The sequence below is a fragment of the Elephantulus edwardii genome, unplaced genomic scaffold (assembly GCF_000299155.1).
Source record: "Elephantulus edwardii isolate Elephantulus edwardi_28Jun2011 unplaced genomic scaffold, EleEdw1.0 scaffold00101, whole genome shotgun sequence".
NCBI lineage: Eukaryota > Metazoa > Chordata > Mammalia > Macroscelidea > Macroscelididae > Elephantulus > Elephantulus edwardii.
Window position 1 is genome coordinate 8273165 of NW_006399851.1, and position 16213 is coordinate 8289377.

Here is a 16213-nt window from a genome sequence, read left to right on the forward strand (position 1 = left end):
GTGGGCCCTGGGCACCTTACAGCCTTACAGTAGGGAGAGAGTGCTGGCTGCCTGATGTTACCTGAGCAGCTCCTCATGCTGGTGTCTTCAATTGATATGCTTTATGGCAAGGGTTCTCTTCAGTGGACAGTCACCAGGTGGGCACATGGGCTATGCTGGGTTCCTTCTGAAGCCCCTAACTCACACCTGCATCTTACCCTCCTTCTGCTGCAGATCCTGGCGCCCCTGTGAAATTGCCTTGTCTGCCAGTGAAACTGTCGCCTCCGCTACCTCCAAAGAAAGTCATGATTTGTATGCCTGTCGGGGGCCCAGAGCTCTCCCTGGCCTCCTATGCCGCCCAGAAGAGCAGCCAGCAGAGCATGGCCCAGCACCACCACACGGTCCTGCCATCCCAGCTCCAGCACCAGCTGCAGTACGGCAGCCACGGCCAGCACCTGCCCTCCTCCACCGGCTCCCTGCCCATGCACCCCTCCAGCTGCAGGATGATCGACGAGCTGAACAAGACGCTGGCCATGACCATGCAGAGGCTGGAGAGGTAAAAGTGCACGGGGGTGGGCAGCAAGCGGGTGAAGGAAGACCAGGGCGGGGAGTCACCTCAAGGGAAAACACACTGCAAAAGTCAGAATAATTCAAGGGCAATGTGGAAGAGAAAAAATATTGACAACCATATAGCAGTCACTTTTAAAATATATATCTATATATATAAATTATTTTATATAAAATTTTCTATTTTATTATGTATATTAAAGTTACTAGGTTTTAAATTTATATTAACATTATATATGTTATATTGATTCAGTGACTGGGGTAATCGGGATGGGTGTGTCAGAGGCATTGTGGTTGGCACAGGATAGAGCAGGGTTTAGGGCTGTTGTGCATAGGGTCGCTATGAGTCACAAATGACTCAACGGCACATAACAACAACAACAACATGTATATTTAATGGTAAGAAGCTGTGCTGCAATACCAAAGACACATGGTTCTAATCCACCAGCTTCTCCTCAAAAGAAGGATGGCCAGTCTCCTCCCATACAATTTACTACCTCTGAAACTCACTGGAGGGTCTGCTCTGAGTCAATCCAACTCAATGACACAGCAGCAACAAACAATATATGTCACACAACTATGCACATACATATCTATGTACATGTGTATGTGTATTAAATACACATATGAAAACACACATATAAATGCACTGGTACATAATAAGGGAGCTCTGGTTGCCTAATAGGTAAGGAGTTGTGCTGCTAACCAAAAGAAGACAGTTTGAATTCACCATCTGCTCTGTGAGAGAAAAATAGGTAATTGCCTCCTGTGTAGTTGACAGCCTCTGGAAGGTCAGCTATGACTTGGTCCCACCTAAACAGCAATGAGTTGAATACAAATCATGCTCCTGTGAACATTTAACAGCTTTTTAAGTGGAATACACATAGTCATTTTTCTATTTCATATTTTTCTTTCCTGCATTGTTATTTATTTTGTATTTTACGATCAAAAAAATGTCATTTAAAACAAGGAACTCATGCAAATATTATTCAAAATTGATGACCCTGGAGGACATTATGCTGAGTGAAATATCTCAGTCACAAAAGGACAAATACTGCATGGTGCCACTGTTGTAAAACAGGACTGACATCGGGGCTGGGGGGAGACTGAGAAAGATGGGTTCAATAATGTATACTGCATTGAAACAGCTGAGGGAGAAAACTGCTTAAAAGGGATATGTGATTAGGTATTTTTGTCATGACAGGAGTCCAGAGCAAAGACTGCATAGTGGAGTGGACCTGGGGGGGAGGGATTGTAAAACAATGAAACAATTTTTCTTTTACTTTTCCAAGAGGGGAATGTACTAGGGGGCAGGGTTGGGAAGGGGGGGAAAAGTACAACAATCAATGAATGGAGATTTTTTTTAAAAAGCCATTTAAGTGTAAACCAAGAAAAGATATAACAAGGAGAATGGAGTACTGTGGTACTGTGATCTGGTATTGAAGAGTGGTTTTAACTGCTTTCTCAAAATGTACATGAATGAACAGTATCTGCAGGCGATTGTATAAAACACAATGTACATGAATCAACAACAACAAAATATAGTGACTGCTGCGAACCAGGACTCCACTCATGACCCCTGGTGATGGGGCTAATGGGTGGGAAGCAGAGGTCAAGAGGGCCCCACTGACCACCTAGGCAAAGACCCAGAGGCTGTGGTCACAGCTGGGAGCTGTCAATGGTTTCCTGATTCTCAGGCACCTTCTCCTTTCTTCTCAGCCGCATATTCTATGTGTGGGAAGCTCAAGACTCAAGTGGAAGTTGTCTCTAGGAATTCTAATCTGATCATCACATATAGTGCCTAGCTTCATTGTAAAATTTTTTGAAAATAAATCTAAACAAAAACCTGCTCTTGACATCATTTTTTACTGCAAGTTTCCCCTGCTCCCTGGGAAAACATTGTTCCCATAAATCCTTTCGTTAGCCAAAATGGCCCAATGGGAATCAGTTACCTTTAACTTACATGGGAACATATTTTGACTCAAAAATTTATATGCCAAATCATAACACTAATATGCAGTAAAAGCAGGAATGATGAGATAAATGCACCGCTAGTTTAAAGGATCAGTGATGTGTGTGCAGTGTCACTCCAGCTGGGGGAGAAGCTTGGCGACACCTCTCCCACTGCTCAGAGGCTCGCTGCCTCTTTAAAGGCTCAGTGACAAAGAAAGCGTGGACACTAATGTTTTCCCTCTTTCATTTTTCTGTAAAAGCAAAATTCCTCTCCAAATTTCCTTCAGTTAGTGAGAACAAATAGTAACATAAAGTCTTTCATAAAAATGAATTGTCATGAAGTGAACCTCCAGAAAGTAGAGGATACTGGTAGCATTATTATTTACAAGAGGGACGACTGGGTGACTTAAAAGGTTTGCGTGCCTGGCTATGAATTGAGGAGTTGATGGTGTGAACCCATGTAGAAGCAGCTCAGAAGACAAGGCAAATGATCTTCTAAAGACTATGGCCTTCAAAACCCTGTGGAGCTGTTCTGTGCTGCACACAGGCTTGCCGTGTGTTGGAATAAACTTGACAGTAACTAACAACAACAACAACAGATTACTATGAGAACAAAAGTAATTTAAAATACAGAAAGCACTTTGTGTACTATACAACTATTACTATTTTTATATCTATGTCATCTTTTTTAATCCTCAGTCCACCTAGGGATCTCAATAAATGGAAAAAGTGAAGCAAGATCAAGTTGGCTTTCCAAAGTTGCCCACTCAAACAACCAGTGCATGAGCTGTTTGTAAAATCCTCCACTTATGTAGTCCAACCATAAAATTAGAAAAGTTGAGAATAAATTATCAGAACATTGCTAACAGTTTTGAAAAATAACTAAGTCAGCTGATCTAGCTGTACAAGGGAGATTTTCTTTAGTATATGTATTATTATAGCTTCCAAAAGCATCCTTTGTGATGCATGAAAATTAGAGTGAGAAAGAGTGTACTACGTGAATAGTTCAGTCAGTGTTTCTGAACTGTACATGTAGCAGCTGTTGGTGTATGGTTTTGCTGTGTATATGCTCAAAATAAAAAATAAATAAACTTAGTAATAAGAAAGGAAGATTGTGGTCTAGCCATAAAACTAGAAGAATTGAGAGCAAATTCTCAGAAAATTACTAACATTTTTTAAAAATAAGTCTGCTGACCTAGCTATACAGGGGAGATTTCATTTTTTCTAGTTATTTTTATTATAGTTTCCAAAAGCATCCTTTGTGATGGATGAAAATTAGAGTGAGAATGGGTGTAATATGTGAATAGTTCAGTCAGTGCTTCTGAACTGTACATGTAGCAACTGTTAGTGTATGTTTTTGCTGTGTATATGCTCAAAAAAATAAAGTTATTAAAAAGAAAGGAAGATTGTTAAGATAGAAAAATAAACTGGCAACACTTGTTCATCACACCAGAGACATTTTGGAAAGTTCTGTCTTATAGGTAGTAAGTAGAGGAGCCCTCCTGGTGGAGTACGTGACATGTTGAGCTGTCTACATGTTGGTCAGCAGTTTCTCCCCAGAAGAAGAAAGAGCAGCCTGCTCCCGTAAAGTTTTATTGCCTCAGAGACCCCGATGACAGTGGGTCTGGTTTTGCTTATGACTGGAGTTGCTGAGAGGTGTAAAACAGTAAGCATTCACCTAGTAACCAAAAAGGTGAGGATTCAAGTCGTTTCAGAAGTACCTTAGAAGACAGGCTTGGAGATCTAGTTCCAAAAAAATCATCTCTTGAACCAAGAAGTGCTGTTCTACTCTGACACACATACATCTCCATGAGTCCCATTAACTGAACAATAACTCACAGATATTAAGAAGAGAGGCCAAACTTTTAAGCCTGGATCTTCCTGGTCTTCCTACTGCTTGTCCAAAATCCTTTCTTCTGTAGCATAACTGCTTCCCAAAGACAACTAGCCCTCATCATAAATTCCTACCTCCATGTCAACAGTAGGCCACTGAGTATATGGATATCCTGGGTGTTTTAATCACCTGATACATATACTTGTGATAATGTTAATAGGCTATAGCTAAATCTGTATTCATTTAGAACATGCAGTGTTAAAAGATCCTATTGAAAGTACTTACCAACCAGTTACATGAGGTTCCTCAATTTAGTAAAATCAGTGTCTCTTTTCATATCTATAACACGACCACAATCAAGATAGAATAGGGAAGATATTTGTTACCCCATAAGTTATCTTTATACCCTCTTTTTACTTTCTTTATACCTACCTTATCAACTACCAATTTCTACCTCCAACATTAGTTTGCATTATTAAGGTTTCCTATTTAAAAAAAATTACACAGTATGTAGCTGTTCTTTCCTTTCTTTTTTTTTAAGGCTAATTTTTTTCAATGAGAAGTTTCTTTCATTTGCATTTATGACAGGGGTGTGAGATAGACATATGTATTGTTGTTGTTAGGTACCATCAAATTGAATTTGTATATAGGTTTCTCATGAGCACAGTCACTTGCTCTGGAATTCCCATTCTTCTCAGTGTTGTTATCCACACAGTCAAATGCTTTTGCATAGTCAATAAAGCATAAATAGGCACTCTTCCTTTGTTCTTTACTTTTAGCCAACATCCATCTGACATAAGCAATGATATCCCTGGTGACACGGCCTCTTCTAAATCCTCCTTGAACTTCTGGTCATTTCCTATCTATTTATTCTACTATTCTAGCCATTTTTTAATGATCTTCAGCAATATTTTGCTTGCATGTGATATTAATAATATTGTTTGATATTTTCACAATCTGTTGGATCACCTTTCTTAAGAATGGGAACAAATATGGATCTCTTCCAATCCTTTGGCCAGACGACTGTCCTCCAAATTTCCTGGCATACACTGGTGAGCACCTCCAGGGCTGCATCTGTTAATTGAAATAAGTCAACCTAGACCTAGACCAAGGAGGCTGTTGTGTGAACAGAGTAAGAGAACACTGTTGTTGTTTTTGTTGTGTGCCATCGAGTCAATTACAACTCATAGCAACCCTATGTACAAGAGCTCTAAATGCTGTTCTATCCTATGCCAACCTAGCCATCTCAAACGCACTTATTCCCACCACTCCAGTCACAGAAACGATCCATCTCATCAAAGGTCTTCCTCTCCTTCGCTGCCCCTCCACTCTGCCAAACATGATGTCCCTCTCCAAGGACCAGTCCCTCCTTGCAACATGCCCAAAATATGTCAGACAAAGCTTCAGAATCCTTGACTCCAGGGAACACTCTGGCTTCACCTTCTCCAGGACAAACCTGTTTGTTCCCCTAGCAGTCCATGGTATATTCAATACTAGTCTCCAGCACCACAGCTCTGTCAACCCTATTCACTGTCCAACTCTCTGATGCATAGCACATAATTGCAAAGACTATAGCCCAGATCAGGCGCACCTTAGTCTCCAGCCAGACATCGTTGCTTTTCAGTACTCTTGAGAGGTCCCTCACAGCCGACTTTCCCAGTGCAGTTTGTCTCCTGATTTTCTGGCTGCTGTTACCAAGAGTGTTGACTGTGGAGCCAAGTAAATTAAAACTGTTAACTATCTCAACCTCTTCACCGTCCATGCTGATGCTGCCAATTGGCCCAGTGGTTAAAATCTTTGTTTTCTTGACCTTGAGCTTCAGTCCATATAGGAGGCTGTAGGTAACCTCAGGCTGCATTGTCCAGGGCAGACCCCGAAGCATTGGCAGAAAAGATTTGCTTTGCATCAGCACCTGGTTTCAAATGGAAGCCAAGCAGTATTAACCCATGAGAAGGCAATCCTGGAATGGAAGTTGCACATTATAGTTGTACTTAAGAACTTTAAGTTGAAGACATACTGGCTGCATCATAAAAGATGCACAGCAGCATGATATGCTCAGAATCACAGAAATCCTGATGGCTTGAGACTTAGGCCATCACATCAGGGTCTGGTCAATGGGAGATGAGTAAGAGAACACTACATGGTTTAAAATTTAGAAGGGAGTGTGTCAGAGTTGTATTCTCTCTCCATACCTATTCAATCTGTATGCTGAACAAATTATTCAAGAAGCTGGGCTCAATGAAGAAGAACGTGGCATTAAAATTAGAAGATTAATTAATAACTTGCATTATGCAGATGACATAACCTTGTTTTCTGAAAGTGAGGAGGACTTGAAGCACTTGTTGAAGAAGATCAAGGAATAATCTTTGGTATGGATTGCAACTGTGCCTGTCAGCATAGTTTCATTCTTGCTGTAATCAGTTTGATGAAGAAGGAAAGTATTCTTTTCTCCTCTCCTGGAAGTTTCCAGTGACCCCAAAAAGCACGTCAAGAAGGAAAAAACTTTACAGATCATAAAGGGTTGATGTCTGTACTGGGTGACTCAGCACTACTTCTAAAATCTCACCGCATAGCTCCATCCTGGATCCTGAGGTCTAGTCCTGTGGGGGCTTCGTGGTAAGGAGTTGTGATTCCAGCTCACAGGCACAGGGCTTGAATCCACCAGCTGCCCTGCGGGAGCAAGGTGAGAAATCTGCTGTGCAATTTCTTCCCTCTGTTATGTTGTGCATAACAACAGCAGTGAGATAATGACACGGTGCGTTCTCACAGTCCACACTGAGGAGTGGCTATATAGACATTGGTCCAAGAGGCCATTCTTTGGAATGGGACATCATTTTCGGAAAGGTGGAGGGTCAGCAAAAGAGAGGAAGAACCCAGTGAGATGACTGATATGGTGATTTCAGCAATAGGCTCATGTATTTCAGAAATACATGGCACAGGATGGAACAGGGTTCAGATCTATTATTTGTAGGGTCTCTATGAGTTATACTCGACTCCACAGCCCCTAACAACCTCAATGGACATTGTTTGAACAGTAATCTTACTGAAAAGGCCTATTGACCATCTAGACAACCCTTCCCCTCCACAGAATGCAGAGCCAGTAACAGTTGTGCTCTAGATTCTGCTCTACTAGGAACCTCACTCGGTCCCAAGATAAAAAACCTCCCAGATTTTAGTCTTTAATTTGTAACTTTGTTTGCTCAATCTCCTATCTTGGCTCTAACCCTCCCTTTTCCATATGTATTCCTACACACAGCAGTTGAAGAACTCAAACTCTCACAGCCTTTGAGTTGAATCTAAGTCATAGATGATCCTACAGTGTGTTTCTGAAGCTTTCAATTTTGACAGGAGGAGACTGCCTCACTTTTCTTCTGTGGAGTCTGGTGCATTCTGTCTGCTAGCGAGGCACAGCTGTTGGATTAGCAGCATAGCTTACTATGGATTCTGCCGCCAAAGCCCATCAGCGATCAGGCAACTAAAAAATGTGAAAAACAAAAACATGGTCCCAGCACATTGTGCCCAAAATATTCCAGTCTTCCAGCTCACTAAGAGTAAAGGGCAATGTCCTTACCATGGCCCACAGGCCACCACAGGCCATCCTGGCTCTCACTAGCTTTGTCTGTTGCTCGGTCCTTCAGTCTCTTATTCATAGAGTTTCTGTGAGTTGTAGTCAACTCAACAGCACCTAACAAGAACAACCTTCCTTTGCTTACTCCAACCCCACCTCTCCAATCATTATTCACACAAGGTACTCCTGACAGTGGCTGCTTCCTGTCACTTGGCTCCTCCTCAGACTTCCTCAGCTCAGCATAGATGCCACCACTCAGTGAGGCCTCTCTGACCTCCCAATTGAAAGTGGAAGCTCTCAGCCCAGCACAGCCTGCTCCCTGACCTCCCTGACCTCTGGATTGGTTTCATGACATTTATTCCCGTCTAACAGAAGACATTTAATAGACTGACACAATGACTGGCACAATGGGCTGACACTCAGCAGAGGTTGAGGAGATGGCGCAGGATCGAGCCGTCTTGTTCTGTTGTGTGTGGAGTCACTCTGAGGCAGAGGCATCTCAATGGCACCAACAACCCCCACTTCTCATCTTGTTGCATCTCTCTTCTCACCTGTTAAGAGCTTCCAGTCCACAGAGACAAGAGTGTTTCTGATCAGGGTTGCACCCTGAGGGTCTCAAGCCCCATGGCTCTTCTTGTAGGTGTTCTGGGTAAATATGTGAATTAAAGCGTAAAAGGAGAGTACCTTGTTACTGCTGTAATATGTCTTTAATATAAATCACTATTTCTTGATTGATAATGGATTGGTTCTGACTTTCTCTTTTCACCTTTGAATTTGGATTTTTCACAAGACATGTGCCATTCAGATGCAGAGGTGATGGGAGTGGTGAGGTATACCCTTAAACATTTGTTCATTTTCTGATTCCAGAATTGCAAACTGGTCTGTCTGTAATGTGTTTTCCTTTTCTCCTTAACCACACAGCCCATCTTCTTTTGCAAAGAAAAATACTGTGTTCTTCAAGCTTTCATAGAATACCCTTCCTTTGAGAATCTGCTTCTGGTTCCGGTACACAGAGCTCCATTCTTCATCCTGGGGTGTCTCTGGGCAGCTCTCACCCCTGCCTACTAGCTACATCACATCACACTATTTATGTCTCTTCATAATGTCTCGTAAACGTGGGCTTATCTCCCTCCTATACCCCAACACCCTTCCCTGTTGATCCATAGGAACCGTTCAGTAAATGCTTACTGAATTTCATAAAGTTATCCCAAGGTTTGTTATCAAACTCAAAGTCTTTTCCATCAAATCAATACTGACTCCAAGTGACCCTCCACTGGGTTTTTGGGGCTAAAAATCTTACCTGGAGAAGGCTTCACAGTTTTCCCCCATTCAGCTATAGGGGGATTTGAACTGGCAGAGATGCATGGCCTCTAGGTTAACGGCACAATGAGAGTGGATTGCTCCAGCATTCAGTGTTTGAGGTAAAACGGTATTTTAATCTATAACTATCTTAATATCAATATCCCACCATGCTTGGGAAGGTAGAGAATCAGCAAAAGAAAAAGAGGAAAGTCCTTGATTAGGTGAATTCACACAGTGATTGCACCAGCGGGCTTAAGCCCAGCAGAGACTGAGGAGGACCCAGCACCAGACAAGGATCCGTCTGCCCTGTTCTGCGTGGATCACTGAGTCAGAGATGACTAAACAGCACTTCACAACAACCACAATTGGAGAAGCTGGCTTTCTTTGTTGGTATCCTCCTGATTTCATGGACCAGTTGTACCATCCTTTACTTGTTTTATTTTTATGAGTATTCGAAGCAAAGTAAATAGTTTCTCCTTTGGAGTCTAAGTCTTTGCTTATCACACCATAGCATAAACGAGATGTAATTCCCAGTTTTGAACATTAAGCACATAAGTACATTGTCCCTCAATTAAGCCTTCTGGAGCACATCTACCATAGAGGATAAAACTAAAAAAAAAAATCATTTCCTCCTCATGTGATTAACTGTCTCTGAAAACCCCCCAAGGGCCAGCTATAGGTCAGTTCGATCCTACAGTGCACAGCAGCAACTAGGAAACACAGCTATCCTCAGTATCTTTGGATTAAATTGAATGGTAATGTCCATCATTTTATGAAAAATAAAAATAACCAGGAAAAGAGGAATATTCTAGGCCAGTTAGAGCAATAAATTCACTGCATGTATTTGCAGTATTCATTTGCTATACAGAATGACAAATCTCTGGAGTAGATCTGATTTTATTACTATTGTAATTCACGTGTATCAGCTCGCTATTTCTAATGACAGTTTATTTAAACATTATAGATTTTGGTTTAGGAAAGTATCACTAGCAGAGATTTCATCCTCCTGAGATAAGTTTATTAAATAAAGTCGTTGATTTTTCATCTCCCTGTTCTTATGCCAGAATCCCTAGCAGGTAAGTAGGGGAATGGCTGACATATTCCAGAAGTCTTCAGGAAATCACTGATGATTAGGATTTTTAAACTCTGAGTGAAAATGGTGCCTGCCAAGAAAAATGAAAAACTGTGTGTACTTAGCTCCAGGATGATGAAACCGTACTGGTCACTCAGGATACTGCAGTGAATGAACTGTAAAGAGTGTCACCTTCTTAGGAGATTTGAGTCCTTTGGAGTAATACAGTGTGTGTGAAGATATCAGTGAGGGTTGTGGCATCTGTGGGCCCTGAGATAGCCCTCCCTTTATATCTGCATGTAAGCGTCAATCTGAAGGAGAGGGAAAACCAGACAAAGAGAGAGAACATGAATGAGAGAAGACTCTAGACAGTTCTAAGGGGATAGTTACACCTCATCTTCCCAGTGTTGCCATATACTTTTAACCAAAAAAGGAAGAAAACCAGCAATTACTTTCCATGTTTGCAGAAGATAGGCCTTACAGAATAAGTTGTAACTGGTCATAAGGGTGAATCCATGAGCCACTGGAGAAAACACAGTCAAGAGCGATGAAGCCAGCAATGTCTCACATCCGATCATCTCCCTAACGCCATCTTTAGAGATACTGAAGTGAACCATTTGCCTAATGTGAATGTTTCTAGATATAAAATGACTGTATCTCTCCTGGGATACTGGATTTATATTTGTGTTAATGCATAGTCTAAACCATTGGTAATAAACCAGCTGCAGGAAAACGTTTCGAACATTCCAGAGTCAACTTAGCAACAGCTGTTGACCATTACATGCCTAGTACTGTGGTAGACACACAGTTCCAAAATACTTGATTTATTTTAAAGTAATTGTTGTGTATCATCAGTATTCATAAAGTTGTGTAAATAAAAATATTACTTGCTTATAAGTCTTTTTCTTATATACATATACATATTAGAGGCTAAATTATCTGTCAAGAGTAATGAAAAGTGCAGAATGTCTTCATTGGGTAGAAGAAATTTAAATAAGCAGCACCCAAATCCCTTTGATCTCTAAAAGTCTATTATTCCATTATTATTTTAGCCCTTTCAATGCACAGTGCAGTTTCTACTCCTAAGGCAGATAAGCTTTATGTTGACAATTACTTTTCTTCATGTTGCCTCCAGGTTCAAAAGAAATTCTAAAGAATAATTCTTAATCATGAGCTGGACAATTCCTAGTGTTTTTTCAGCCTTAACTATCTAATGGTTCTACTTTATTCATATTTGCTACAGTGGCTTGTAATATTGATGTGTTCATCAATAAATCAGGGTGTTCCATGAGGAGGATATGCAGATACCCATTGAGACATGAACAAGACTAAAACTCTGAATTGTTAAGTGTTCACTTGTAAAATGGTACTGATTCAGAGACATTTAGTGGGGTTTATTTTTTCATGGCACAACAAATAGCTCGCATCCTCAAATAAAGTGTATTTCCATGGAAATGTTCTCCTTCTAATATTGAAAAACCTCTCTTCAAAATCTCATGAAATTCTGGCTTGACCTTTCTCCTCACCCATTTGGGGTCACCTCTTCCTTGAGCCCAGCTGTTTGGATTTAAGGTGTGTGTTCATAATCTTCACTTTGGTGACAGTGAGGAACTTGGAGACTGCCAGAAAACTAAACAAGTCAGCCTTAGAAGAAATATAGCCAGAAGGCTCCATAGAGGGAAGGATGCAGAGATTTGTTCCTTTGGCCATGTCATCAGGAAAGTCCACCGTGGTTGATAGAGAAGAGGGTCGTAAAACTCCCTCAGTGAGATGAATTGACACAATAACCAAAGCAGTGGACTCAAACCTATTTATGATCGTGAAGATGGTGAAGGATCAGGCACATTGTGTTTTGTCTCATGTAAAATCACCAGGACTCACAAGCAGGGTTTCAAACGACTTCCTTCCGGTTTGACATCCTGCTGACAGTTTGCCTATCCAGCCCAGAGACATGAATGAGAACCTGCATTTTAACTGGATTCTCAGGTGTGTGTATGTATATATAAGCTATGTATCTAATTATGTAAAGGGAGCTCTGGTTGTTTAGTGGTAAGGAGTTGTACTACCAACCCAAAGGCATGTGGTTGAAATCTACCAGCTGCCCTACAAGGGAAAAGATGGGCCGTCTCCTTCGGTACTTTTTGCTTCCTCTGAAAGCTCTCTGGAGGGCCAGCTATGAATAATTTCTGCCTCAATGGCACCTCACAACGACAACATCTAAGTGGAGAAGTACTGGCTCAAAGCTCTGGTGGGAGGCAAGGCACCTAACAACAGTTTATACTGTTAAGTGCTTGCAGGTCAATACAGTTTTGCAGCCTTAATTGTTATTCCTTGGGAAACAAGAAATTATCCATGAAAGACAACATTATTGTGAACAAGATAGAACCTCCTTTGCAGTGTTCGCAAGCAGACAAATTGGTTAAAAGACAATTAAATGGAGACTTTAAGCCCACTGCTATAGAGTCAGTTCCAATCCGTGACAACCATGTGGGAGAGAGATTTCCAGGAGTGAAACCTTCACAGAAGCAAACTCCAACTTCTTTGTCCTGTAGAGTGGGTCATAGGTTCAAACCACCAGCCCTTTGCAGAGCTTAACCTTAGAAGTTGAGAGCTTAACCTCAGCACTGTCAGGGCTCCTTCATCTAGTTTCTAAACATCAACTAACGTCTTTTGAAGTCTTAAGAAGACGAAAAAGGAAATATGTTTTCAAAAGAGATCGATTCTGCTCCTGTTCGCTTGTGTTTCTTCTGTAATGTTAGAAATCCTGCCCTTTCCCAGGGCACAAGGGGACATCATATAAACCATTATCCAGAGATGTTTTTGTAGACTGAATGTATGCAAGCACTAAGGGAAGAAACCTTTTTGGATAATTATTGGATAATACAATGGCTCATTTATGGTGAAGTTCCATTGTTGGACTACCTGGATGATGCAAATGGCTATCAAGCTCAGCTGCTAATCAATAGGTTGGAGGTTCACATCCATCCATAAGCATCTCAGAAGAAAGGGATGGTGATCAGCTTCTGAAAAAACAGCTATTGAAAACCTTAGAATGCTCTCCAGTCCCTCCCAAGTTAGATATTAATTTACAAAGTTATTGCTCCTGCGTGCTGCATAGTAGTCCACTGTGTGAATATACCGTAATTTCTCAGTCCATTCCCTTGTGGTTGGACAGTTGGGCTGTTTCCATGTTCTTGTGATGGTGAATAATGCTGCTACGAACATTGGTGTACAAATCTCAGTTGGTGCCTCAGTTCTTACATTCTCAGGGTATATTCCAGGTAGTGGAATATCTCTGACATACACAAGATTATCTTAAGTGGAGTCAACTTTGTGTTACCTGGGGCCATAACCCTAATCAGAACAGCGTAAAGTGTAGGAAGTACTTAGCACCAGTGCTATTGACCGTGCAACATCCTGAGAGGTGACCAAGTCAGCTTCTCCACTTTACTGATGAGGAACTGGAGATGTTAGGTGATTGTCCCAGCCGAGACTCACCACAGGGCTCCTCACACCACAACCTGCATTCCTGCGACCATGCACCATTCAGGCATGACTGTTTGCTGCTGTGCTGTCAACTCAAAGGCACATGGTTCAGGTCCACTAGCGATTCTGCAGGAGGCAGATGAGCAGTCTCCTCTTGTGCAATTAACTGCTTCTGAGAACCTGATGTGGAGCATCAGCTATGGGTCAGTTCCCACTCAGCGGTATAGAACAGCAACAGGAACAAAATACAAGGGCAGAATTCACCACTGTTGGTTTCTCCGTCAGAAATGAAGGCTACAAGGGGGAAGGGTCAGAGAAGGAGAAGATGACCTAAAGAAGATGGATTGGCCCAGTGTCTCCAGCGGTGGGTTTGAGCCTGGCGGAGATCAGAAGGATGGCACAGAATAGGAAAAGTCACTACGCATAGAATTTTTTGTTCTAAAATTTTTATTTTATACTGGGAAAGTCTGCTGTTAGGGACCTCTCTAAAGTACTCAAGAGCAACGGTGTCTCTCTGGAGACTAAGGTGCGCCTGATACAGGCCATGGTCTTTGCAATCACATGTTAAGCATCAGAGAGATGGACAATGAGTAGGGAGGACAGAAGGAGAATTGATGCCTTTGAGCTGTAGTGCTGGAGAAGAGTATTGAATGTACCCTGGACTGCCAAGAAAACAAACAGTTCATCCTGGAGAGGGTTAATACTCCTTGGAGGCAAGGATTCTGGGGCTTCGTCTGACATACTTTGGACATGTTCTAAGGAGAGACAGGTCCTTGGAGAGGGACATCATGCTTGGGAGGGTGGAGGGACGGTGCAGGAGAGGAAGGCCCTCTATGAGGTGGATTGATTCAGTGACTGGGGTAATCTGGATGGGTGTGTCAGAGGCAATGCGATTGACACAGGGTAGAGCACAGTTTAGGGTTGTTGTACATAGGGTCGCTATGAGTCGCAAACTACTCGACGGCACATAACAACATAACAACAACAGGTAAACAACTGGTTTACTTAAAATATGGCATGCTTCACGAATTTGCATGTCATTATTGCGCAAGGGCCATGTTATTCTTCTCTGGATCCTTCCAGTTTTGATATATGTGCTGCCAAAGCAAGCACCTATGCATAGAATTGGATGCAATGTCACCTATCAAAAACAGCAGGAGAGTTGCACTGTTAGAGTCTATGTGTCTTCTCATTTTATTTATCAAGTCCCATTTCCAGCCATTGGTCCCTGGAAGGGCAAAGAAAGCGTTGCAACAGGATTCATTTAAATATATTACCGTTGCTCAGGAGGTGGTGGGGAAACAACTCCAGACATTCTCAACACTCTAGATGCGCCAGAATTTTTGTCTATTTATAGAGAAGCATCACTTCCTGCTGACTAAAAACAACAACAACAACCAAAAAAACCCCAAACACCCCCCCCCACACACACACACACACACAAAAGCTCCAACTTTGCATTTCTTAGAAGGCTGATCCTAAACTGTGATCGAGCACACAATGTGTATGCTTTCTTAAAATGGAGCTGATTAACTCTCTTCTTGGGCTTCAGTGGTTATTTCTGGCTGAGTTTTTTTGGTGTTTTGTGTTTTGGGGTTTGTTTTTTTTTTGCCTCGGGCTCTGCAATTTGTCGCATAATTTCTCACCCATTTTTTGGTCTCTAAGAGAAAAGTAGCTGATTGTTCTCTCTTCCCACTAAAAATGCTCTTTTTAACTCATGGACTAAATTACAGAAGCTGTTGCTGTTGACGTTTAATTTCATTTCAGTGTCATATTCGTAGATAATACATTTTCTCTGCCCTTCAAGGAGATTAATGTCTTTCTCCCCCCTTCATCTTAACAATAGATGCATTTGAAATTAGATGCCAGAAAGCAATAATCCCTTATTACATGGGGTAGGGTTTTTTCCCTTTAGGAATGAGAGTGAAATTGTGTCCTAGTATTTTTGAACAAGATTTAGGACTGAAAATAGACCATGATGGTTCATTTTTAAACTACCCCTGATTCTTTGCAAGAGTTTCAAAGGTGTTTGATAACTTGTAATTCCCTAGAAATTGGTAAATGGGTCAAAACACTCTACTACCTGTCTGTTTGTTACCATGCGATGAAGATAAAATAATACTATAAAGCTCTGTTTAAAGGGGGATAACTGTTGTAATGACCCTAAATTATTGTAGATGTCCTAGCATTCCATTTTTCAGGAATTATTAAAATTGTCATCTGTGCCTTACCAGCACCCAGTCATTTTCCGAGTCTAGTGAAACGTTCCTTAGAAACATGCCATCCCTTTGCAGATAAAAGAAGTATACATGGTAGGAAAGTGGAGGAACGTATGTCCTTGAGGATCGCAACTATGTTCTTGAACTCCCTGAGTGGTACACACAACACTCTCAGGCACTACCCAAAAGATTGGAGATTCAAGTTCACCCATAGGCTTTTCTGTGGCGGGGGG

The 16213-nt window shown here is 41.6% G+C and overlaps 1 protein-coding gene across 1 annotated transcript in view; it reads left to right on the plus strand.

Moving 5' to 3' along the window:
* The window catches only part of PHACTR1 (phosphatase and actin regulator 1), an 815088-nt gene that overhangs the window by 719566 nt on the left and 79309 nt on the right, over positions 1-16213 (plus strand). The window contains exon 8 of the mRNA XM_006891609.1: positions 214-535. Within this exon, the coding sequence (XP_006891671.1) occupies positions 214-535 (322 nt within the window). The remainder of the gene's footprint in view (positions 1-213; positions 536-16213) is intronic.